This window comes from Myotis nattereri (genome assembly GCF_964212035.1).
Source record: "Myotis nattereri genome assembly, chromosome: 11".
NCBI classification, from domain to species: domain Eukaryota; kingdom Metazoa; phylum Chordata; class Mammalia; order Chiroptera; family Vespertilionidae; genus Myotis; species Myotis nattereri.
Genome location: NC_138086.1, coordinates 69,079,934 through 69,106,652, shown reverse-complemented (window position 1 = coordinate 69,106,652; position 26,719 = coordinate 69,079,934). Strand labels below are relative to the sequence as shown.

Below are 26,719 nucleotides of genomic sequence, written 5' to 3'. Positions count from 1 at the left end.
TGATGCTTAAGGGAATGGTTTCCAATGAAAAATTATCTTGATTCCTTGTTAGCTCACAATTAATTGGAGTTTTTTGGAGGAGATTAGCCTCACCTGCTTATACACAAACATTTCAGAAACTGGTATTGCAGAAAAGCTCTTGTCATTTCCCCTAGATGAGAAATTTGGGTCCTCAGTCCCAGTGTCACTATGGAACTGGATTGCTCCCTCACCTTGGGTACGCCAGTGATAGAGAGCTGAGTTCTTAGAATAGGAAGTAATCATGTCCATGTAGTTAGGAATAAGAAAGCAAACTTGGCTTATCTGAAACTGCCTTATTGACTTCCCTTGCTTCAAATACTGTGTGTATGCTAATATCTTTCGAATTCTTTATTCTAGCCTGTGTCTATCTCTAGACCCAAATTGCCAACTGAACAGTAATACTTGAATGTGTCATATCCATCACATACTAAAATATATCCCAAACCAAATTATTACCTAAACCTTTTCCCCTTTTTTCAGATTTTAAAACTAATTCATTTATTACTCATTCTTTATTTATTTATTTTTTAATATATATTTTATTGATTTTTTACAGAGAGGAAGGTAGAGGGATAGAGAGTTAGAAACATTGATGAGAGAGAAACATCAATCAGCTGCCTCCTGCACATCTCCTACTGGGGATGTGCCCGCAACCCAGGTACATGCCCCTGACCGGAATCGAACCTGGGACCCTTCAGTCCGAAGGCCGATGCTCTATCCACTGAGCCAAACCGGTTTCGGCCATTTATTACTCATTCTTTAATAAGCACATACTTTGTGGCATGTACAATGGTAGACTCTAGAAAAAAGGGGACTTCTGTAATCTTATATAATAAAAGGCTAATATGCAAATTGTCCCCTTGACTGGGAGTTTGCCCAGGAGTTCGACCAGAGTACGGGGCCAGCCAGTGAACTGTCCGTAGTCCCTTCCTCCCGGCTGGCCCCACCTCCATTCCCCCCCCTCCCGCCCCCCTCCCCCGCTCGGCTGGCTGGACCTCACCTGTGTATGAATTTGTGCACCAGGCCTCTAGTACTTTAAATAATAAAGATTAAACAAAGATAATATATGGTTTCTAGTTTTTTAGTTAGTGGAGAAATTATCTCAGTACCTTCTTTTTTGTTTTTACTCCATTTAGTTGGTCAACAAATCCAATCTATTTTTCCTCCTAAATACAAATGTCTCTTGAACTTATTTCTTTCCACCCCCACTGCCAAATGCCTTAAATTCATAACTTCATTATTTCTTAGGCCCAGCATGTCAAACTCACAGCTGGTGAGCTGCATGCTTCGTTTATTTTATTTTATATTTTAATATATTTTTATTGATTTCAGAGAGGAAGGGAGAAGGGAAAGAGAAATAGAAACATCAGTGGTAAGAGAGAATCATTGATCGGCTGCCTCTCACACACCCACCACTGGAGGTTGAGCCTGCAACCCAGGCATGCGCCCTTGACTAGAACCAAACCCGGGACCCTTTAGTCCACAGGCTGACACTCTATCCACTGAGCCAAACCAGTCAGGGCTGCTTCATTTATATAAACGAGTCATGCGGCCTAATGGCCGCGAGTTTGACATGCTTGTCACGTCCTTAACTGCTTTTCCTGTCAAAAGATAACTTTCAAATTCATCTTCCATACAGTTATCAGTATAAATCATTTTTAAAAAGTTGGTCTCATTTTCTGCTTATACTTTTTAAATGAATTACATTATCTATAAAAGCATGTCTACATTCCATAACATTTCTTGTGAGGTTCTTTACAAACTGGCCCCGTTTTCTACCACTTCCTCCATTCACCCTGTGCACCATTCACAATAAGCTGTTCCCTAAAAGCACACCAATTTTTCTTTTGTATCGTTACATGTGTTGTTTCTCTATCACTGTTGTGCTCTCTTTTATGCTTCTTGGTTTATCCCCCAAATGTCATTTTTCAATGAATTTACATTTGCTTCCCTTCTTCTTGGTTATTCCCTTCTCTGAATCAGATAATTGCATTTATACATATCACTAGCATAGCTCTCATATTGTGTTGTTACCATTTTATTGTGTGTTTGTCTCCCCAGTACCTTGAACTCTTTGAGGGCAAAAGCCTTGTCCTTTCATTTTTGTGATTCAGGCCCAGTGCCGTGAACATAGGACTCTCTCACTCAGTGAATTTCCGTTCCCCTGCCCATGCAGCTACGGTCTCTCTGGATGCTAATAGAGGCTTGCAGTCATTTTTGTACCACACGGTTCTAGAGAGGAGAGGCGCTATCTTTAGGTCCTCTTTGTATAAATACACATTTCACTTTTTGTCTGTCTGAGTATATTTGAAGACTTTCAATCCACTTCCTGCCTTTTTTTGGGAAATAGAAATTTCTAGAGGTGATGATTTTAAGTTGAATAGCTTTGACGGCATTTGCCTCTCTTCCATTGCTGCACTCATCACCTTGTGTGTGTAAAAAGGTCCGTTGAACTTGGTTGTTATATGCCACATGCTCAGGAACTATCACATCACCTGAAATCAGATCAAATGTAGTGCTTGTTGGGTGTGAACCTCATACACTGACATACCACTTGTTAAGCTTTTTTATTTAAATAATTTTATATGTTTCAGATTGTAAAGCTTCTCCAGGGCAAGCAGGATAGGCTATTTCATGAATCAGTTAACATATATACCAGCCTGTGAAAGTATAAAAATAATGAGCATGTTAAAAATTAATTACAGTTGTAAATTGATTTTCTTTTGTTGGCAGAAAGAACGTAGTGTATTAGCCTGGGAACAGGTTCACACTGTTTTAACATTAAGCACTTCCAGCTGAAGCTTGTTAGTGACTGCCTCTCAGATTAAGGAAAAAAAATCCTCACCATGGTACATGAACTCCTATTGTTAGGACATAAATAATCAGCTCATCCCCCACATGGATGAGAACAAAGAACATAATAGTACACAGAACAAAGATTAAGCAAATATTGCCAACCCCATTTAAGAGGTAAATTAAAAATATCATGTCATGCCTTAGGAGCTAGTCAGGGGAAAATACTTTGGCTTTGAATTAGATTGATTATTTTAAGTTAAAGTAAAATGAAATCTTTTAGTTAGTGTCAATATGCTGGTAATACTGAAAGCTAGGGAAGTATCATTCTCTTGATAACAAGATGCTTCAGATTTTTTGGAGTTTATTTTCAAACCAAGAACTAAAAATTAGAATTTTTATTTTGAGGGAAAACACCAGTGGAAGCATAACTAAATTTTAGAGGTGAAGACACTGACTTTTAGTACAGCTTTTATAAAGCACAAAAAACTTCATTCGGATTTTCCTAGCACAAACTCTAAATCCTGACTTTGAAAAAGAACATCTACACTCTGGGCTACTTTTTTATTCATTTGAGTTTCATTCATTTGAATTTGGCACAATAGACAAGCAGCTGTGGAAAAGAGTATATATACCCCCTAAAATCTGAATATTATTGGCAAAAGATTATATCTTCATAGGTAACAGAAACCAAGAAGGGCAGTAGTAATTTTTCCACAAAATCTTAAATTTATTTAAATAATTAAAATTATTCCAGTGTTTTAGGAATGACCTAAAGCAGTGTTTTTGCCTTTTAAAATGTTAATGTTTATCCTCAGTTTGTTTAACTATTAATACATTGTATATGATTTATAGTCATGAATTTTTTTTGCAAATGACCTTTAATCCACAAATGCATAAGAAGTTTTGCATTGGGAGACTATTTTTAGTGTTGTCTAATTTCAGATTTTAAAAAATTATGCCTTTGCCCCCCACCTCGAATTATTTATCTCTTAAAAGTTAAACCTTAAAAACAGTAATTTTATGTGTAATATAATATATAACCTGATTTATGAAGTTAATCAATCTTTAGGTTAATAAATTCCACATTAATATTTTACTTTGGTGACATCAGACTCATCACATCTGATAATTTTGTTCACAGGGTTGTCCCTGGACAGGACATTTGCCTATATTGCAATACTTCTTTTTTCCTTTTTGCTGCAATTTTATTTAATTTTTTTTCTCTGTCTTCTTTGCTGCTGGATTTCTAACCTCCAGCATATTCATGATACCCCCTTTCAGTGTGGAATATTTCCAGAGTTGTCATTTTACTCACTTCTTCCATAAAGCTTTCTTTAGTCTCTCCCAACTCTTCCTTGAGTGCTGCAGCTCCCTGTTTGGGGTATTGTGAGGAATATGGGCTTTGATTTTAAATTGTATTTAAATCCAGAGCTGCTGTTAGCTCAGTGACCATGAATATTTACTAACCTCTCTGAAGTTGTTGCATCATCTGGAAAAAGAGGTTTATTTTTATAGTACCTAACTCACGGCAGGGTTGTTATGAGGATTGAAGAAATTACAGGTGATGATGCTTGAACAATGCAGGGGTTTAGGAGCATGGATCCTCACACAAATACACCCCAAGTCCCCCGCGCCCCCCCCCCCCCCCATTAAAACGCATGTAACTTGACTCCTCAAAACTTAGCTACTAGTAGCCTACTGTTGACTGGAAGCCTTACTGATACCATAAACAGTTGATTAACACATTTTGTGTGCTATATGTATTATATACTATATTATAAGAAAGTAAGCTAGAGAAAAGAAAATGTTTAGAAAATCATAAGGAAGAGAAAATACATGTATAGTATTGTACGTATTTACTGAAAAAGATTTGTATATAAGTGGACCTGCGCAATTCAAACCCATGTTCTAGGGTCAGCTAACATGCCTACAAGCACATGTCTGTATCTATGATCTATAGATAGAGCTCTGTCAACGTCTATATCTGCTCTATAGAGCCTGGATTAAATAATAAGTTCCAGTCTCAATACCACTAATGTAACATATCTCTATATCACTGATATTAACTAGTTCCCATAGCTCTTTACTCCCTCTCTCAAATTTTGTCCATATCCTCTGCTAGAACCTGAGGGAAGGAGTGAATACCAGATTACATATGTGTCATCCTCCTGAATTTTGAAGGGCAGTAGAAGAAAAGATAAAAGCACTGACAAAAGTCTTCATTCCAATAGTTAATTGTCTTGGCAGACCACCTTTGATATTTATCACCACCCAAAATGAGGTATTATTTTGGCTAAAGATTTTTAATATGTTAAACATTCTGAAGATTAAGACTTTAATTTAAAATTTGTTGTTATAACTGCAAAATGTTTTCTTGTAGACCTCTAACGCGGTGAATGTGCTATATTTTTCCTGGGGACTTTTGGATTAAATAATTTTGAAGCATCTGTTTAAGTGTGCCTCAACCTATTTATTTGGGGTGACTGACGAGGGACTGATAATGTCATTCATCCTTTTATGATGTGTGTTTTCTCATCCATAAAATGAGGCATTGATTTTCAATCCTGGTAGGCTAGCTCTGAATTTTATTTTGTAATAATTTTTACATTGGGACATTGTAGTTTTCAATAAATGAGTGCAGTTTGTTTCTGTAGCCCATAAACAAAAATAAAACTTTCACCATTTAAAAATAAAAAGTAGCATTTGGGAAAATGTAGAATACTTAGGTTATATTTATATAATAGTTTTGCTATAATTCTATTCTATTCTATAGATGTAATAAGCTGTACAAGGCACATGTTTGTAGCAACCTTTTGGACTCAACATGAAACAGCAGCTACAAATCCCTCTTGTAGCTGAACCATAAATCAGAAGTAATCGTCTGACTTTTCAATAAGAAAATCTGTAAAATCTATAAACTTTTAAAAACCCATATCACCTCACCCCAGTAGCATATCAATAGGAAATAATTCTCTAATAATAATTATCTAATTTGCCTGCTTTAAGCAATATTTTATCAAGTACTTTCTTTAAAATTCCTGTAAATAAGGGTAAAAAATGTTTTTATTTCTAGACGTAGATTTTTGTAACTTCATACGTACTTAAACATTTTGAGATAAAATTTATTCTGGCAGTTTATAAGGTCTTTCTGAAAGTGCTGTGTATTTTATCAGTTTATTTATGTTTTTATTGAGGTATAATTGACAACATTGTTAGTTTCAAGTGTGTAACATAACGGTTCCAGATTTTTTATATTGTGAAATGATCATTTCCGTAAGTCTGGTTAACCTCCATGACCATATATAGTTACAAATTTTTTCTTGTGTATTTATTTTTTAACTAAACATTTTTGGGGTGGTTGTAAATTCACATGCAATTTTAAGAAATACATGGGCTATCTCTTCCTATGTGCCCTTTACTCAGTTTCCCCAATAACTGCAAAACTGTAGTATCACAACCGGGAAGTCAGAGTTTATACAATCCATGGATCTTGTTCACATTTCCTACTTTTACATGTATTCATTCGTGTTTGTGCGTATTTGGTTATGTGAAATTTTAGTGCATGTGTAAGTTTGTATATTTTCCACCAGTCATGCATGATACAGACCGGTGCCATCATCCCCAGGACCCCTGCTTTGATAACCATACCCACTTTCCTCCTGCCCCTTCCCTCAATCCCTGGCAGCCATTAATCACCACCTTTAAAATTTTGTCATTTCAAGAATTCATATAAGTAAAATTATATAGTAAGTAAAATTTGAGGTTGATGTTTTCTCAGTATAATTAAGTCCTTGAGATTCATCCAAATTATTGTGTATGCTAATAGTTTATTATTTTTTATTGCTGAGTAAGTATTCATAATATGAACGTATCACAGTTTGGTTAACCTTTCACCCATTGAAGGACATCTGGGTTCTTTTCAGTTTTTTGGCTCTTACAAATAAAGCTACTGTGAAGATTCATGTACAGATTTTTGTGTGAACATGCACTTCTTTGGGATAAATACTCGAGGGTAATATGGCAATTGCATGTTTAGTTTTATAAGTGGTATCAATATTTTAGCACTTTCAGTAAAGTATGGTAACCTTGTTTCCATTTAGATTCCTTTACTTTTACACTTTTTAAATGTCATTGTCTTTGAGTATCAGGAAGTGGTATAATTTTTAATCAAATATGATTTAGAAAAATTATGAGGAGATAGCCTATTTGATTTATCTATATTTCTACTCTTCCGACCAATCTGACTTCCTTCTTAATGCTTAAGGTTCTTTTATCATTTCCTTTTTTTTGAAGAACTTCCTTTAGGTAAGTCTGCTAGTGACAAATTCTTTTTTTTTTCTCACTTGACCATTGTTTTTCTCTATATTATTCATAAAGGATAGTTTTTTGAAAAGCAGAATTCACAATTTCCATTTCTTTTTGACACTGTTCCTGTTCAGTCCAGGGGAAGGATAAACTTACCCGGATAGCTTTCTTTTCTGGATTGGGGATTGGAGGATACAGGGTCCCGGCTATCTTCTGCTGTTGGGTGGGGAGTCAGAATATTCCTTGCCCCTATATTGTTCATCCAGTTTTGCATCCTGTGCAGTTTACCTTCCCCTTGCTACCTTGTGCAGCCCTCCTTTGGTTGTCTCTTACGTTAGTTCCGGGGTTTACAGTTGTCCTTAGCAGGGAAGAACAATAAATATGAATCTATGTCATCTTGTTTGGAGAAAAAGTTCTCCTGTGTTTTTTTATTCTTTCTAAACATTCTGTTTAGGTTTACTGTTAGCATTTTTTGATGAAGTATCTTCGCAGTGGTCGGCAGACCGCGGCTCACAAGCCACACGCGGCTCTTTGGCCCCTTGAGTGTGGCTCTTCCACAAAATACCGACTTCTGCGCATGGGCCACGAAGTTTCAATCGCACTGTACGTGAACGCCCGCACGTGGTATTTTGTGGAAGAGGCACACTCAAGGGGCCAAAGAGCTGCATGGGGCTCGCAAGCCGCGGTTTGCCAACCACGGTCCTAGGGTAATTCAAAGCTCAATTGCATGAGAAGCCTTCTGTAACTTAGTGCCAAAAAAGATTTCAGCATATTCAAGTATATTTTACCATTATTTAGAGAGCTTTTCTCCAACAAAATTGTTAGTCTAAGACATTAATTTTATGGCTATAAAATATTTCAATTTAGTATGTATAAGCCATGGACACAGACAATAGTATGGTGAAGACCTGGGGAGGGGGCGGGAGCAGGGTGGAGGGAGGTTAATGGGCGGAAAAGGAGACATCTGTAACACTTGAAACAATAAAGATAAATTTAAAAATATATATTTCAATTTATTCTTTGCCGGTACTAGAGCCTTACTCTAAATCACTTTCTGCACTTGGGACCCTAACAACAGGAATGGCTACTGCAGCAGATGGGAAAGACTCTGGTCCCATCTCCACATTATACATGCACATGCATGTATACAAAACCGAGACACCACTATGAATCTGGGCCATGAATACCTTCACTGACTGAGACTTCTGTCATTTGCCCACTGACCATATCAAGCTATTTAGGTACTAATGCCAGTGGGGAGATATGACTTCATCATTTTGTCATGAACATTTAAATTTGGGCAAGGAAATAAATCAGTATTTTCTGTGATCTTATTCATCTTTGAATGCACAGTACCTAGAGCAAGTCCTCAAGAGTTTAATGAATATGCAATTGCAAAAAAAATAAGAATAGAATAATGGAGAAGGTGGATATTCTTGAACTTCTACATGCATAGAAATAATTTTCCCAAAGTTGTATATATTTTTCCAGAACTTCTTATTTAGGTATAAAGTAATATGTCAGATTCACAGTGTTGGTGAATAAGTTAATCTTTGTACTTGATTTTTTTTCAGTTTTTCTCTAGCAATATTTTAATAAACTGGCAAAGTACTTTTAAATTGTTGGTACAGATCTCTCAGCACAGTAAACACATCCTCTCTCCCCACACTCCACAAACACATTTGTTTTGTTCACGTCTTTTGCTGTACTTCACCTTTGATGCTTCCATCAAACAGGAAAGGAAGGTCATTTCCAGGGCTTCCTTCCCAAGGTGTTGCATTGAGATGCAAGTGAGAGGGCAGGGCAGGGAGAGGAAAGACAGCTGCTCCCCTCCTTAAAGTGTTTTTTACTACAAATCTACATGGAGTGCATCTGAGGGACAGGTTTAGGTGAGAGAGGGCTTTACCCTTTTGCTGATTAATAATACTCTATCCAATCATGGCTTGACAACATAGCCTTGCCATATCTTACTTAATAGTAATGCACCACAGAATCTACACTTTGTAACACTGAGCAGTAAGACTCAGCCTACCATTTTTAAAAAAAATTTCTTTATTGGTTAAGGTATTACAAATGTGTCCTCATCCCCCCCCCCCCCCCATGCTCTCATCCCCCTGTTGTCCGTGTCCATTGGTTTGGCTTATATGCATGCATACAAGTCCTTTGGTTGATCTCTTCCCCTTACCCCCACCCTCCCCTACTTTCCCTCTGGGGATTGATAGTCTGATCACTGTTTCTCTGTCTTTGGATCTGTCCCTGTTCATCAGTCTATGTTGTTTTCTATATTCTACAAATGAGTGAGATGATGTGGTATTTATCTTTCTCTGACTGGCTTATTTCACTTAGCATAATGCTCTCCAGTTCCATCCATGCTGTTGCAAAAGGCAAGAGTTCCTTTTTCCTTACAGCAGCATAGTATTCCATTGTGTAGATGTACCACAGTTTTTTAATCCACTCATCTGCTGATGGGCACTTAGGCTGTTTCCAAATCTTAGCTATGGTGAATTGTTTAGCCTACCATTTTTTAAAAAATTGTTTAGCCCTAGCTGATTTGGCTCTGAGGGTAGAGCGTCTGCCTGAGGACTGAGGGGGCCCAGGTTTGATTCCAGTCAAGGGCACATGCCCGGGTTGCAGGCGAGATCCCCAGTATGGGGCTTGCAGGAGGCAGGCAGTCAATGATTCTTTCTCATCAATGATGTTTCTATCTCTCTTTCCCTCTCCCTTCTCTGAAATCAATAAAGATATATAAAAAATAAATAAATAAATTGTTGATGCATTTGTACAGTACATTGTGGAATGTTCTCCTAAACTTTGCATTTTGTTTTTGTGTTCATATGATAAAGTCAGGGAATAACAAAACAAATCTTTGAAATTGTTGTTTTTTTTTTTTAATATATTTTATTGATTTTTCACAGAGAGAAAGGGAGAGAGAGATAGAGAGTTAGAAACATCGATGAGAGAGGAACATCGATCAGCTGCCTCCTGCACATCTCCCACTGGGGGATGTGCCCGCAACCCAGGTACATGCCCCCGACCGGAATCGAACCTGGGACCTTTCAGTCCGCAAGCCGACGCTCTATCCACTGAGCCAAACCGGTTTCGGCTGAAATTGGTATTTTTTAATGTGAAAAATCACAACCTAATTTACTCCGTTTTGGCTTAAATTTTTTTTGTACTAGCTTTTCCTAGATCAGATCCCTTCCCCCCAAGTTGAGCAATTATCTTAATATTTTGGAAATGCCTTTTGACTGCTACATCTTGAAATGATACTGTATTTTTTGCACAATTTACATGATTAATTTATCCATGAAATCCTGGTAGAACTGAGTGACTTTAAGGAGCTCTCTGGTTCAACTTACTGCCTTTGGAAATTTGTTGTAACTAATGTGGTTAAAGTAATATAGTACTGTAAGGTACCTGAAAATATTCTTGAAATTTTAACTCAAGGGCAGATTTTGTGTTTTTGACAAGTATGAAAGTAGAGTAATGTAGTATATTATTCAAGTTAAAGAATTGATCAAATATATCAGGGTATTTGGAGCACAGGAAAGTAGAAGTTATAATACTATCCTATATAATAAAAGCATAATATGCAAATTGACTGAACAGCTGAACAGCAGAATAACAACAACCATCTGGACAACCATCCGGGACCACGCTATGACACCCACTGGCACCAGGCCAGCCAAGGCAGGTGCAATCCGATTGGTCGGGAGCCCAGCCATCACCCCATGATTGCCCCGCAGAGGGAGGCCCAGGCAAATGGCTGGCAGGGCAATCAATCCGGGGGCTCCACAATCACCCTGTAGAGGGAAGACCAGGCCACCAACCAGCAGTCTGCAACAGGTGGGCAGGGCTTCCCTCGCAGGTCCTAGGTGCTGGCAGCCGGAGGGAAGCCCAGGTCCTGGGTGCTGGCAGCCAGAGGGAAGCCCGGGTCCCGGGTCCAGGCAGCCAGAGGGAAGCCTGGTTCCCGGGTGCAGGCAGCTGGGGAAAGGAAGGCCTACTCTTGCACGAATTTTGTGCATCAGGCCTCTAGTTATAAATAAATGCCTTGGCAAAGTAAAAGGTAATCAGTAATTTCTTTTATATTAAAAGAAAAAGAACTAAAGAAACCTGCCATCCTATGTAATAAAAGGGGAATATGCAGATTGTCTCCTCTACTGGGAGTTCAACGGGAGTTTGTCCAGGAGGTGGGGCCAGCCTGCCAACCGTCAAGGGCCCCTCCCCCTGGCCAGCCTGGCCCAATCAACCTGGGGCCGACTGGACCCCACTTGTGCATGAATTTGTGCACCAGGCCTCTAGTTAATAAAGGGAGCCCTACCTGGTTTGGCTCAGTGGGTAGAGCGTTGGTCTGTGGACTGAAAGGTCCCAGGTTAAATTCTGGTCAAGGGCACATGTCCGGGTTGTGGGCTTGACCCCCAGTAGGGATGTGCAGGAGGCAGCTGATCAATGCATCTTTCTCATCATTGATATTTCTATCTTTCCCTCTCCCTCTCTGAAATCAATAAACATATATTTAAAAATAATAATAAAGGGAGATTAATGTATGAGTTTCAAATGCTATTACTAACCTACTTTATTTAGCAAATGGATAGAAGTTAATGAATATATTTTGCCATAGTAGACTATTATAAACTCTTTTCTGTATCTCTTACTTGTTACAATTTCAGGCCTACTTTTATCATGATTCCTACCTGTTTCTAAACTGGGAGGGATACGAGGTTGTCTTGACTTTCAGCAATACTTTCTTTCCCCCAAAGACTCCAGTATCCCTTGGCTCCCCATTCTGTTCTGTCTCATCCCTTCATACTAACGGTCTCAAGCAACTCATATTGTAAGAGATATGAGCTCAGGGCCTTTCTTTAAACCTCTTTTAAAGTCTGTTTTAATATATCTTCATTTTTCTTTTTGTTAGTATTTGATGTGTCTATTCTGTCCTTTGACTTTTAACCTTCTTATAGTCTTCTGTTCTAGATGTATATCTTCTAAGCAGTATATAGTTTGGTTTATTTTTTCAATCAATCAATCTTTTTCTTTTATTTGTAGTATTTCATTAGTTTACTTATAATTACTATTGTAATTTTGTTTATATTATCTTGTTTTATACTTTTTATTTGTCCTACCTGTTTTTGTTTTCTTTTAATTTTCTTCAGATTGATAATCTTTATAATTTATTTTTCCCCCACTCTACTAATTTAGATGTACATATTCTTGTTTCTACTCCTACTTGCTATGTAAAAAAATTATAATATAAATGCATATTCATACTTGAATTACCAAAGTTGAAAGTTAATGAATACTTCTATTTTTCTCTCAGATGCCACAAGACCTTAGAACATTTCTATTTTATTTTCTCCACTTCTAATTTATATATTACTGGTATTGTGTATTTATCCTGTTTTTACTTATTTTTTTAGAGAGAGGGGAAAGGAGAGGAATTGAGAGAAAGAGACATCGATGAGAGAGAAACATAGATCGGCTGCCTCTTGCACACCCCTTACTTGGGGATCGAGCCCGAAACCTGGGCATAGTGCCCTGACCAGTAATCAAACCGGTGACCTCTTGATTCCTGGGTCGACACTCAGCCACTGAGCCATACTGGCTGGGCTATCCTATTTTTAAACCCATAATACGTAATTATTGTTATTAGCTACCCAGGAAAATTTATTTAGATATACCACCATATATACTACTTTATTCTTCATTCCTTACATTTCAGACCTTCTAAGTGGTATCTTTTTCTCTTGAAGGTACAGTTTAGGAATTTCCTTGAGTAGGGATCTTGTGATAGCAAACCTTTGGTTGTTTTTAGTTTGGGGTAATCCTTCTGGTATTTTCCTGACTATTTAATTGGTGATAAGTTTTAAAGCAAGACTAAGCCCAGGTCGGAAGGATGTATTTCTTATTGCTTGTCTAACCAGCTACCCAACTCTGAAAAAGATCCATATCTACATAATTTGATTCTCAAGGGAGTGTACATTTGATATTCTGAGGTATTTAGAAACTCCATACAATTGTTAAGTAGAGAGAAGGAATGTGATTTTTTTGGTAGTTTTTTAAAGGTTAACAGCTGTATATGACTTATTAATGGAACAAAGCTGTCTCTCATGGAATCCTTAGTGATTGACTGTTAGTTTGGTTAGCTAGGACATTAAGCATATCTACAGATTTGTGTACATTTCAAAGTAGTAACATTCTTCGTACATACTCTTGTAAACTCAGTTATATGTTTTTCTCAAAGTAACTATAAAGTGTTTTAGAAATAACGACATGATGTACTCATTGCTACATTTTCTCATAAAAGTGCTTTCTTACATTTAGATTACCTCTCTAGTGACCCTGCAGCTGTTAACCCTGGTTGGCCATGATGACCAGCTTGATGGACCAAAGTACAAATGCACAGTATCTCTAGACTTCATCAGAGCTATCGCTAGGTAAGCATAGAGTAATTGTGAACATAAAATGTCTTGAATTATGTAAATTATATACTAAATGTAAAAATTAATATGTCATTAGTCATTTAAGCAAGGAAAGATTATTTAAGCACCACGAGGATTAAGTTTCACTGTAGAATGAACCCTCTCATCGCATTTCCAAATGGCATAAAATTGGGAGAATTAGCTATGATGTTGGATAGCAAAAATCAAGATTCTGAAAGACAACAGAATGGAAAAATGGTCCCATAGTAGCAAGGTCAGATTTAACGGACAGTTAACTACAAAAAAACTCTCCTATGTAATAAAACAAGGTGGGAGAGACTTGGCTTACCTTCTGGGTATTTGAGCTGACTACATGGTTTTAAAAATCCTGGTGTCTCATTTAAGAGATGTAATAGGTCTGTCTACTCTGTGTTGCCTTAGGCAGGCCAAATCTGGTGTGCTGTGACTGGAGTTCTAAGAGGGGCGTTAACAAATGGGTATATGCTGAGGAGAGGGCAGGAGGACAGTGGTCAAATGAGGAGAACCATGTCTGACTGAGGGACAGGGTGTGAGAAAAAACCTTATGACGGATAGGGTAATCGTCTCAAGTATTTCAGGGGTTGTCATGTACAAAATGGATGGAACTAATTCTGAGCAATCGTAGAGCATTAGAAGTTCTAGGAAAGAACTGTTTGTCGAAATGAGAGCTGTCTAAAAATGTACCGCGTTCTCATAAAGAGGTGTATTTGCTGTTAGGGAAAATGTTCCAGCCATTTTATATGAGTAAATTACTTCATCTCATGGTTGCAGCTGGATAACAACCTGTTAGGACTTGTAGTGGAAGGGGTAATGTGAATGTAGACTGGCATGTGGCAAAAGATAATCCATAAAACAGTGCTTCCCAGCCTTTTTGAATATGAAAATTTTATTTTAATATACTTTTAAAATTAATCATGAGAATATGTACATTTATTTCGAATTAATAACACATAGACATGAAACATTATTTATTCAGGCTAAAAACAGTGCTTGACATTATAGATCTGCAGATCTCTAATGAATTCAAGTTCTGAAGTGTACAGGTTAGCAGCCTGTACTCTGAAGTCTCTTCTGAATTAAAAGATCTGTGATCATATGATGCAGGTATTTGAAATATTTTGATGGCATGTATACTCTAAAAAATAAAATAAGGTTTTTGAAATGTGTTGTTACAAAAAAATTGGGCAAATTTTTACACAGAAGAAATTGAGGAAAATATTTTTTTGACTGTATTCAGTATGACCATAAGGCTATAACTTTCTTTTTCCAAACAATGATATTAATAATTCTATATCTAAGAGCCTATATCAAAGGCATAACTTTTGATGCAGCACCTTTATTTCAGCAATTTTGTCATTGTTTTAAATGTGTTGGGTCGTGCCCCAGCATAATGAACAGGACAGAGGTTTGTGAGTGCTCAGTATGGAGAATGTCAGTGAACCAAACTGAATTGGGCATTACTTAATCCACAGTGTCAGTGACGTTAGACCCAGCCCGAGAAATGCACTTTCATTTCCCACTTCAGAGGGAGCAGGAATTTTGCCAGAGAACTTGGCAACTCTGTAATTTGCTTTGTTACCTTTGTTTTCTTATTCTTCCTCACTTTCTATGGACAGTGTCCAAAGAGTAACTACCTCTGTCTTCCCACATCGCACCCTTCCACTCTCCTAACATTCTGCCATAATGAAAACCTGATTATTACCTGGGATGTTCCTTCCCCCAGAGTTCTCTGTAGTGGTAGCTATTTATTTCCCAAACCCCAACCAGGGCTGCAGGCACTTTTTTTAAAAAAATTTATTGGTTTTTTTACAGTGAGGAAGGGAGAGGGGTAGAGAGTTAGAAATATCGATGAGCTGCCTCCTGCACACTCCCTACTGGGTATGTACCTGCAACAAAGGTACATGCCCTTGACTGGAATCGAACCTGGGACCCTTGAGTCCACAGGCTGATGCTCTATCCACTGAGTCATCCTTTTTCCTTGTTGCCACTTCCAGATTGTTACTAACCCCAAATTCTTATAAAAATGTGGGCTTTTTTGAGACTCATGCAATCTGGCTCTATTTCCCTCTTGTCCTATGGTTGATGATTATCAACAACCTCCCAGCCATTCCACCTCATGTATTGAAGACAGGAGCACATGGTTCACAGACTTCTTTTCAACCTAGATTCTTGACTCTATTCAGACCACAGATGCTAACATCTGTATTCACTTTGTTCAGCATTCACTGTGTTTCACAGAACAAATTAAGACCAGCAGTTGAGAACTCCTTCAGCTGCCTGCGTTGGTGCCAAACTTCTTTCCTTCTTCAGCAGGGTGGGTCTCTTCTTCTCTGAGGGGATTCTTCCCCTTCTGCTCTCCCTGTTTCCCCGGGACACTTTTGCTTCCTTAGGCTCTTTGTCCACTCTGGGGCATCTAACACTGTTCTCTCTTTCTTAAAACGGTCTTCTCTTACAGCCCATGGTTCCAGTCTCTTTATTCTTTGGCTGTTGGTTTGTTTTTTGTTTTTTTTATAAGGCACATTTGTTAGTTTATCCTATCCACCCTACCTTAAATGTGGCTGGTCCTTGAGGCTTGGCTCTTTTTTCATATCCTTTTTTCCTAGTCAGTTTTAGTATACTCATGATTTCAACACCATCTATAGATTAATAATTCCCTAATTGTCAAAGGCCAGACTTTTCTTCTAATATTCCTTACCTTTATTGGATGTTTCCCAGTTACATTAATACATTTCCAAAACTGAACTCAGAAATTCTCATCTCTGCTTCCTTCGGCCAACAAAAACGTAATGATCCAGCTTTCTTCCCATGTCCTTATTTCAGCGATCAGCACTGTAGTCTGCCATGTTGCACAGGCTGAAATCAGGGATTCTTGATATTGCTCTCTCTCTCTCACACTCTGCATATCCAAGCATTAGTCCTGCTGAGCCTAGAAGTCCCACCTACTGATCTCAAAGTCATTCACTTTTACCACTTGTACTGTTACCCTCGACTCTAGACCAAGCCACCACATCTCTTCTCTAGTAACTCTTAATTAGTCTCCTATCTACTTTAATTTGTTGTCCACACTATAGCCAAAATGACCTTATAAAAATTTAATGTCACCCTCCTACTTAAGTCTTTAATAGTTTTACATAACTCTAAATAGGAATAAAAACAAAATCTTTGAAATAGCCTACAAGGTCCCAGTGATCTGGTCCTGGCTTTGTGCCCTGCCATGTCTAGCACACATGGCTTCTTTTTTAGGTATTTGTACTTCAACCTGTCTGGCTTTTTCAGTTCTTCATATTCACTTTGTGATCCCCATCTTTGCATATATGTGGTGAAGATGGGAATCCAACTCCTCCTCTCCTTTAGCTAATGGCTGAAGAAGCCTCAAGTATACCATGACAACCATCCAACCTCCAGCCCCCCACAGTTATACAGCTCCCATTGTCATGTTCTAATATCATGTTCTAATACTAATTTTAACTAATTAGCTTAATAATGAGAATTCATCTTTCTCCAGTATAAGTACACAAAGCTCAAACAGACTGTGTTTGTGTCAACCCCCGCTTTACTTCAAACCCAGCACAATGCTTTAAACTTAGTATATGCTAAATATATAAATTTTGCATGTTTTCCTATAGTGATTAGCAATAAAACTTCAGATGAAAGGGGACCATTGTGGGCTTGTCTTTTGGGAGCAGCAAGAGGGAGCTAAAGAGGCAAAGTCTCATTCCATATTCGAGGCCTGGTGGAGAAAAGAGATCCCAAGTATAGTTACCAAAGGAGAGGTAGGTAGGCCCATATCCAGACACCTGTGGCAGAGAAGCAACAATTAGATCACAGGACACAACCTAAATGTCCAAAATAAGGGAATGGATCAGTAATTTATTGTAAATTCGTACTTAAAAAAACACTATGTTATTAAAAATCATGCTTTTCAAGGATAAAACCATGGAGTTAAATGGTTAAATATGAGCTGAAGTGGATAAAGCAGTTATTTATAAAGTATATACAAGGAAAACCTAAGGGAACAGAATGATGGTCAAAATTGTCAGTTGCTACCAAGAAATAAAGTGGAGTCTATCCAATTTAACAGTACAGCAGTCATTTGTGTCTTTATCAGGGAAACTCTCAAAAATACAGTGGGTGGATGTCAGATTATAGTGTATTTAAACAGTACTTATAAGAAAGTAGAAGCAGCAAATAGAGAGGAGGATATCTTTATTTAACATTTATTGTGTTATAATCATTGTGCTAGGCTTTGGGGATATAGCAACAAGTATAACAGATCTCTGTTCTATCCCTGTGAGCTTATATTCTAGAATGTTTTGCCATAAAGAGGAAGAGAGAGGATTATTACCTATTAAAGGTATTGTGAGAGGGTCATTATTTTTTAACGATTTGAGCATATTTAGATGGTGATGGGAAAGGACTGCTAAGGAAGGAAAGTTAATACACATCAAAGAGAGATTAATTTAAAGCATCATAAAGTCCTTGGAATGGTATATAAGCATGGGGTTTAGGAAGAAATAGCCTTAGCTGAGGAGGAGAATCCTTTTGCATTAAAACAAGAGGAAAAGTGTATTCAGATAGAGTTGAGTGTCTCCCTTTGGTAGTAAAAAGTTGAGGGAATTCTGATCTGAGGTTCCTATTTTACCTGTAAAGGAAGGGGGGAAATTCAGGCTAAATCCAGAAGTGGTAGCAGTTTGAGAGGAATATAGATATTTCGAATAGCTGCTGTGGGGAATGGAAAGAAAGTGCTGACAAGGAAAGCAACTTGCTGAGAGCGTTGAGGCCCCAGTTGTGGTTCCTGACCTTGAATTTACAGTGGCACCGATCTGTGAAACTTGTGATCTTCTCCAACAGCTTCCAGAAATATGCTGGGTACTGGGACAGCAAAAGAATATAATTGAAATCACATAAGATTGGGGTTTTGCCAGGTGATTTCAGCGAGTGCTAGCTGGTGAACACTTGAAGTGGCAAACCATGGAGTCTACGCTAGGAGAGGGAGGGAGGAAGAAAGTAAAGCTACTAGACGGCTAAGGGCCTGGCACGTAGATACTCAGTATTTGTTGATCAGGAGAAAATAAAGGGGTTTATGAACTGGTTTTCTGATAGGTGTTCCAGAGAGCTTAGAGGAAGAGTTTGGAGGTCTGAGGGTAGAATGTACAAATATGTTCTTAGAGAAGAACATCTCAGTTTGATCATGGATCCTAGAAGACCATTGAAGGTTAAAAAAGACAAGTGTGCAGTGCAGTCATTAAGGCTGATGTAGATCTTGGGATGGAAAGGTAATCTAAACTGGATGCTACCTTATTCATTGAGTAAGAATGATGATAAAGGGGCTGGCAGTGGTTCTCAACCTTCCTAATGCCGTGACCCTTTAATACAGTTCCTCATGTTATGGTGACCCCCAACCATAAAATTATTTTTGTTGCTACTTCATAACTGTAATTTTGCTACTGTTATGAATCGTAATGTAAATATCTGATATGCAGGATGTATTTTCATTGTTAGCGACCCACAGGTTGAGAGCCGCTGGGCTAAAGGATAGTGAATGGAATGGTCTGAGTGTCGGAGAAGTAGAGCTTTTTTGTACAAGGACTTAACCCCTCCTAACAGGACTACCTGGGGTGCAGGAGAGAGTCTAAACTAAACCTCATTGGGAAGAGCTAAAGAAAAGGGTTGGTTCTCATGAGGAGCCAGTTTAGCTAGCCCAGAAGAGAAAAAAAAAATCCATGGAAGAGATAGAGGTCATAGAGAACTTTATTGACCAAGGAACAGTGGAAAGATTTGGACAGAGAAGCAATAAGAGACTGGTCCTAGAAAGGGAGACCAGGATACAGAGGTAGAGTATGGGGGAAGATAGATGACGGAGAAACTTATTAAATATTGTCCTTGGACTGTTCCTAATATGAACGGTAGTTCTAGGTTTCCAGTTTGTTTTTCCTCCATAGTCAGTGTGAAGGCACAACAAGATAATTTAAGATTACAAATTGAAGTTGTACAGTTGCAAAGTGTCAGAAGAACCAAACTAGAAAAGAATTGAACTGCCCACCAAAGTAAAAGGAAATAAAATAGCACCCCATTAGAAAGAAGTATTTTGGTGTTATAAAAGAATCAACAAAATGAAATGAAAGGATAAAGGCTAAATTAAATCCATAGCTGTATACCATGTAATTAACTTGTATTAAAATATTGCAAATTCTGATTTAAGAATTATTCCTAGGCTAATTGTCACCAACACTGTTTGTGTTTATCCTGTTTCCTTTTAGATGCTTACTTTAGAAAATAATTAATTTGGATTCTATGAAAGAATCTCCTGTAGTATATAAAAATTATCCCAAAATCTTAAAAATGTCTTTATATGAATCTAATATACATCTGAAACCATGAAAAACGAGAGAAAGTACTTGCAGAGTACATAACTCCCTTTGTAAGTTAAAGCTTTCTTTAGGCCAGCTGGTGGGGCTCTGTGGTTGAGCGGTGACCTTCAACCCCACGTTCCAGGGTTGTGGGTGCAATCCCCAGTAGGGGGCATGCAGGAGGCAGCCGATCAATAATTCTCATCATTGATGTTTCTATCTCACCCTCTCTTCCTCTCTGAAATCAATATAATTATATTTTTAAAAAGCAGACAAACTTTCTTTAATGTGAATTGTTTGTCTCCAAGTTCTTAAAGCACAAAGTTATCTTTGGAATATGTTACATAATTTTCGATGTTGCCCTTGAGGCTATTCTATCAAATTCTTCCATGTCTTAGAATAATATATGTGGGGATCAGTTGCCAAGTGATCTGTTTATATTGGGGGATGGTGGGACGATAGAGACAAGGTAGTCATACATGTTGAGCAGCAAATGTTTTTTAAAGGAATGATCTTACATATCCTTTTCCTGATTAATTTAGTTTTTAATAAAAAGTTTTTAACTGTGTTATTCAATTTGCTTGAATACTTCCCAGTGGCAAAGCAGAGAAGAATATAATGCAGCTTTTATAAATGAATACATTTAAATGCTTAGTATTTTTAAATCAGTTCATTCATTCTATTAGAAAAAATTTTATTGCACAAACTATGTTGTAGTTACACAAATAGATTACTAAGTAAAATAAGGAGTCCTACCAGTAACAAATATTTTAATTTGTTTATGTTCTCTTCTAGTTTTAGTCCATTATACAAACAATTATTCTTAGCTGTCACAACATAGTACAATTCTCTGTTCTCCTTTCCCCTCGTATTGTAGGTATCTCTTCATATTGATTATTTTGTATGGCTATGTAATATTCTACCAAATGTCTTCTAATCCCATAGTATTGGAAGTTAAATTATTTTAATCTTTAGCTTCTTCTAAACTTTATTTTTCACCCAATGTCAAAGAAAAATGACATTAAAACAGCATTAAGTTTACCTTATCACTTAAGGTTTATAACCTTAAGACACAGTCATTACGGGGAATGGTGCTTGAGAGATGTACAAACTTCACTCCCCTTTTTACCTGTGGTTAAAAATAGCTACTATGTTTTCTTCTAAGATCCTCTGAAACACATCTTTTCAACCAATACCATGATTAAAAAAAAAAAAATGATTTGTTAGTGGTACCTTGTTGCTAGTAATTTTGACGGAGGTAGGGGTTGAAGGTGTTCTAGAACTGAATGAAAGAAAAACACATAAAACTAAAATAGCTTTTATGATATATAACTATATCTTTTGTGTTTTTATGCCTGAGATAAGATTTAAAAAACTTTAGTACCTATTTTTAGTTGTTTTATTACTGCTAGTTATAATAAAATTGTTTTGGCAGTGTTTTTATGCATTTGGAAAGGTTAAGTATTCTTCAGAGAGGCACAGTTGTAATAAGACAATTAAGGTATTTTTCAGTCCACCATTAGGTACCACAATATCCATAGAATCTCATTTCAGCTATTTTTAAATGTGTTTTCGTAAGCAGTATCTATAATTCCACATTCCAAATTTTTAAAAATATTTGATATGTCAGTCATTTGCTTAGAAACATTTTTAGAAAGTATATTATAAAATGATAGACAAAAACATTAATTGGTGATTTAATAAATAAGAGCATGCAATTAGTGAATCTTTAGAAGGCTATTCTCACACGGATGGTTATTTTTGCAGAATTGAATACTTTAAGGCTTTAATTTTATACTCATTGCTAGATCATTATATCTAATTATTTTGACCATTTATTCAAATAATAAACCTCTAAGTCTGAATATTTATAGTGAAGAATGAGTTTGGAGAAAGGAAAATAATTATATGTCTTTCTCTTTCTGCTGTTTTATTCTGCCTGCTACCAGAGTACAAAAATATACATTCACATCGTCTGTTGTAGTGTATTCTTGGATCATACAGATTTAGTTACAATACACACACAGGTCAGCCAGTGTTAAAAGATTGAAAAGAATGAAAACTACAAATGAGGACAGATGAGCTATGCATTCTGTAATGATAAAACAGGTGTTTTGGAAGATAAACAGTATTCAAAAGCAAAGAAGATTTAAATACTTTTGCATCTCTAATTACTTTATTCTGGTTATTAGACAAAAAGCAAATAGCTTTCAAATGAAATCTAAACTTTCTGTAGTATAATTGAAATGCAGAATGTTGAATAGTTCTAACTTCATTTCCTTTTTTTTAGAAAAGCAAACTTTATGAGAGGGAAAATGAACTTTTTAAAGAATCTCTTTTCCTAGTAACATTTTGAAAAACTAATGTCAATTCTTTCATGGTGCTTTTGACAGCACCATAGAATTATTCACCATCAGTTGTGAATTATTTTGCATGTGCTTCCCAGAATCATACATGTAAAGCTGAGCAGAGCAGTCTGCGGGTGAGGATGCTAACCTATTATCTGTTTTTGTTTATAGGACGGTGAACTTTGACATAATAAAATACTTGTATGATTTCTTGTGAAAACAAGCTTCAAAGCCATATGGACACTGTGACAATGACTAAGCCAAGCTGTGTTCATCCAACTACTTAGCTGGCCAGGGAGAGGAGTTCTTTGGCTCTACTGGATTTGTCCAGACAGGTGCTGGCCCAGCATGGAATCTGATGAAAATACTCTGATTGGTCTGGGTGGATGTGAGCAGAAGACTGTTTACCAGGGGCCCTGGAGTATTTGGAAGCAATGTGTTAATTATAAACAGCAGGGTTTGAGCACAATCTGTTCTGCTCTTAATGATGTTATCTTAACACTGAAATTGCCTGAAACCCATTTACTTAGGACTACATTTTGCTGTGAACCATCCCCTGCGCTTTGAAGGTGCCAGCAGCCCTTGTATATAAGCCCAGTCTTTCCACTTCCTCTCCACAGGAGCCTCTGCAGTTGCTTGCCAGAGCAGATTTTCCTAAGGCCACTGTTTTAAAAGATCATAGTTGCAAAATATAATAAATAGAGGCGTGCTTTAAAAAAAAAAAAAAACAAGCTTGTATGTGCGTATCTTTCACCCTGCTTTTCTCAAAAGGCCAAGGTAGTTTGATCAGATCTAGGCCAACTTTCCATCTCTAAGCCTACTTTAACTAGGGTGCTTGTATGAGGTTTATCTGGTCATTCTTGCAATTAACCACCCAACCTAGCTTTTTAAATACTCATGATAGTTTTCTTTTTTTAATCATTGAACTTTAAAGTTCCACAATACATTTTTTCCCTATTGCATCAATGAACCTTAGGGCTGATTTTTTTTGTCTGTTTATATTTTTAAAGAAGCTTTCTGTTAGCATTTGAATATTTGAATTGTTTTACGCAGATTTAAAGTGCCTAATTGCAGAGCCTAGTTTAAATTTTTGTGGCATTTTACTCTCTCATTCCTTTCTTTTTTATATATATATATATATACATATTTTATTGATTTTTTACAGAGAGGAAGGAAGAGAGATAGAGAGTTAGAAACATCAATGAGAGAGAAACATCGATCAACTGCCTCCCGCACATCTCCCACTGGGGATGTGCCCGCAACCCAGGTACATGCCCTTGACCGGAATCGAACCCGGGACCTTTCAGTTCGCAGGCCGAGGCTCTATCCACTGAGCCAAACCGGTTCCGGCTCATTCCTTTCATGAAGAAAAAGGCTCACAGTGAGCACTCCCAGATAGGAAGCCTTTTAAAAATGTAGTGGTTATCTGACACTTTCTGAATCAAAAGAAGTAGTTGTCTACTTACATTTATTTAGTGGTAATGAATAGAGGGGGAAAAACTGGACTTCCTTTGTGTCTCCCTACATAAGACAGCAAGGGTAGGCTTTCTTGCCCAAAAGATGACATCCACAATGAGTGATAGAGCACCCACACCCTGAGTCTCTTGTTCCCCAGAAGATGGTGAAATTTTGTGTTCCACAAGATGTTTAGAGAAGCCAGAATCAGGGCAAAGCCATGTGCATTGCAAATGCAGGCGTAGATTTCCTGCACATAGAAATCCATGTGTCATTAAAGTAGTGAGAAAAGAGTCAAGAAATAAAATGGAGTCATTATAGTCAAGCTGCTAAATTACTAAAATGAAGTAGGTTGAGGCAAGAGAAAATGATTGTATCCTTGCTTTAACTAGCCTGCGGACTTAAAATTTGAATTTTTTAGTAGTCTATCTATCTATCTATCTATCTATCTATCTATCTATCTATCTATCTATCTATCGCCTGTAGATCATTCTCTGAAGAACTTAGGAAAGAATGTTCATGTATCCAGACCGCCTGACACCTGTTATCCACATCACCTGACATCCAGTATCCAGACCACCAGACGAAGATTACCATCTCGGACCAATCCAGAGCAAAGAATACAGGACTGATTTTTTTTTTTTCTTTCTTTCTCAAGAATATACTTTTTACTGTTAAGAGCTCTCAATTTTTCTCTTTTCTTTGAAACACTCTTGATATCGTTATAATTTAACCTAGTTATTAATTAACTGGAAAGGAAGAGAGGGAAGGCCGAATATTATATGCTTGCCCAATAAAATCTAAAGGGGAGAGGGTGCTTGTCAGTCATACCTGGGAACAGAGCATTGGCAAGAGTAGGCATATAGGCATGGCACTGCAAGGGCCGGAAGATTTAATATTTAAACTCCTAAACAAAGAGGTTCCGTCTGGCTCTTGCTGCTGACGCCTGACTCCTGGCTTGCAGGGCTGTTAAAGCTCTGCACTTGCCCAACGGCCTACAGCCTTGTGGACCCCACACATAATGGACTGATGGACTGGAATTAGCCTAGTGCTCTGCCAGACTCTCCACCATGGAAAGGAAACTCTGAACACTGGCTTTGTGTTTAGTTCTGCTGGATTCCCAGCTGCACCTCTTCCGGGACTGGATTAAGGTAAATGGGACTTTGGAAACCATGGGATATAACTACTTGCAAATAAAAATCATTTATTCTCCCATGTGAGACTTAAAAATAATTTTTTCCAAGGTCCCATAAAAACCCAACCCCCTACACCCAGTGGGGAAAGGGATCCTCCACTTCCACTGATAACACTCTGGGCATTACCTGGTAGTGTTTCCAATTTGCAAATCCTTAAATAAAATTTTGCCGTTTTTAATTTTAGCAAAGTCAGATTCATTTATGCTTGGTTAACAGTTTGGGTAGCTGATTCCAGAAAGAGCAAGCAATGCCATTGGGAAAGTGTTCAGCCCTCATAGTTTGCTATAAAGTGGTAGGTCTGCTGTGCAGACTTTTTGGATAGGCTGGGACTGATCTCCATAGAATATCAGGATGCGGGGAGGGGCAGAGATTGTCAAATGGAGAACTAGGGAGGACAGAAAGGCAGCTTCTTGTGACTCTCCATGGCTTTTCCTCACTTTTGGCCACCTGTCCACTGCCTAGCACATTGCCTATCCCATATGCCCCACACTGAGCTACACTGCAAAATACCTTGCAACCAGATTTCCTCTGCCCCTGACTAGGCCCACTCAGAACTTTGCTGTTTTGTAATTTACTTCTAATGGCTGCTAAATAACTCACTAATTTGATTAATTTATTTAAATGAAGACTAAAAGAACATAATATGGATATTAGCATTTTACAAGGGTCATCTGCAAATGAATTCTCTATGGGAATTATGCTGGTGGGTGGGTCAGATATTTCCTTTAAGGGAGGAAGTTCTTAAATTATACTTGGCATCTATTCTACCTAGCTGAAAGTGACTAAGGTAGTAGAAGAAGGTTACCAAGCTGTGGGTTTTTAGATTTTTTTTTTTTTTGTACGTGGTTAATCCTTTTTAAAGTGTCTTCTTTCAATTACCATGACCCAGGCATACATAGTGAGGTGGAGACATTGCTTCCTCTTCCCTTTATTGGGTCAATTTCAATCCCTGAATTCACCGCTGAAGCAATTCCTTTTTAATAACTCTGGAGGGATTGTGAACCAAAAAGCTTCTTTTTAAGCCCTAAAGTCAGAAAGGGACCAAGTTCCCAGGGCAGCAGTTAAGAGGGCTCTTGGAGTCAGACTCACTTGGGTCAAATCCTGGTTGTATCTCCTACAGGCTGTGTGACTTTAGACAAGTTATTGAATCTCTGTGTCTGTTTTCTCACCTGTACAGTGGAGGATAGAACTACTTCGTGGGGTTGTTAACTAGAGGATTAAATAAATTATCTATTTAAGGCAATAGTTCTCAACTAGGGGCAATTTGTCATCCAGGGAACATTTACAATTTCTGGAGACATTTTTGTCACAAGTAGGTGCAAGTGGGGAGGTTAGAGGCCTGGGATGTAGCTAAACCTCTTAAATGCATATCCCACAACAGAATTATCAGGACAGTGTCAACAGTGCTGAGGTCAAGAAATTCTGAAATAAGGTAACTGACATAGTAAGTGCTTAATAAATGTTAGATATTGTTATGAAACATTTATTTGTGGCCTAGAATGAATGTGAGAATGTGGTAACATTTCAACTAAAAAGAAGAAGTACTCTTACCTAACTGTACCTATAAAAATCATTTCTTGTTTAAAATTTTGGAATTATTTTTTTTATGTTTTTTTAAGAACTTTTGTTTTTCCCCATCACCATTTTATCCTGCTTTCATGAAGTTTACAATCTAGCAAAGAACCTTCAGAGGATAAAAGAAATCCTCATGTTTTTGCCAGTTGATTCTACAAATCAGTTCCAGTGAGAAAAGTCAGCTTCCACCTTCATACATAAAAATAAAAATGTCA

The 26,719-nt window shown here is 37.5% G+C and overlaps 1 protein-coding gene across 1 annotated transcript in view; it reads left to right on the top strand.

The window, feature by feature from the left end:
- The window catches only part of ORC5 (origin recognition complex subunit 5), a 70,849-nt gene extending 47,858 nt beyond the window's left edge, over positions 1-22,991 (top strand). Inside the window, exons 13-14 of the mRNA XM_081101680.1 lie at positions 13,444-13,556; positions 22,450-22,991. Of these exons, the coding sequence (XP_080957806.1) occupies positions 13,444-13,556; positions 22,450-22,495 (159 nt within the window). The 3' untranslated portion in view covers positions 22,496-22,991. The remainder of the gene's footprint in view (positions 1-13,443; positions 13,557-22,449) is intronic.
- Positions 22,992-26,719: the final 3,728 nt, after the last annotated feature.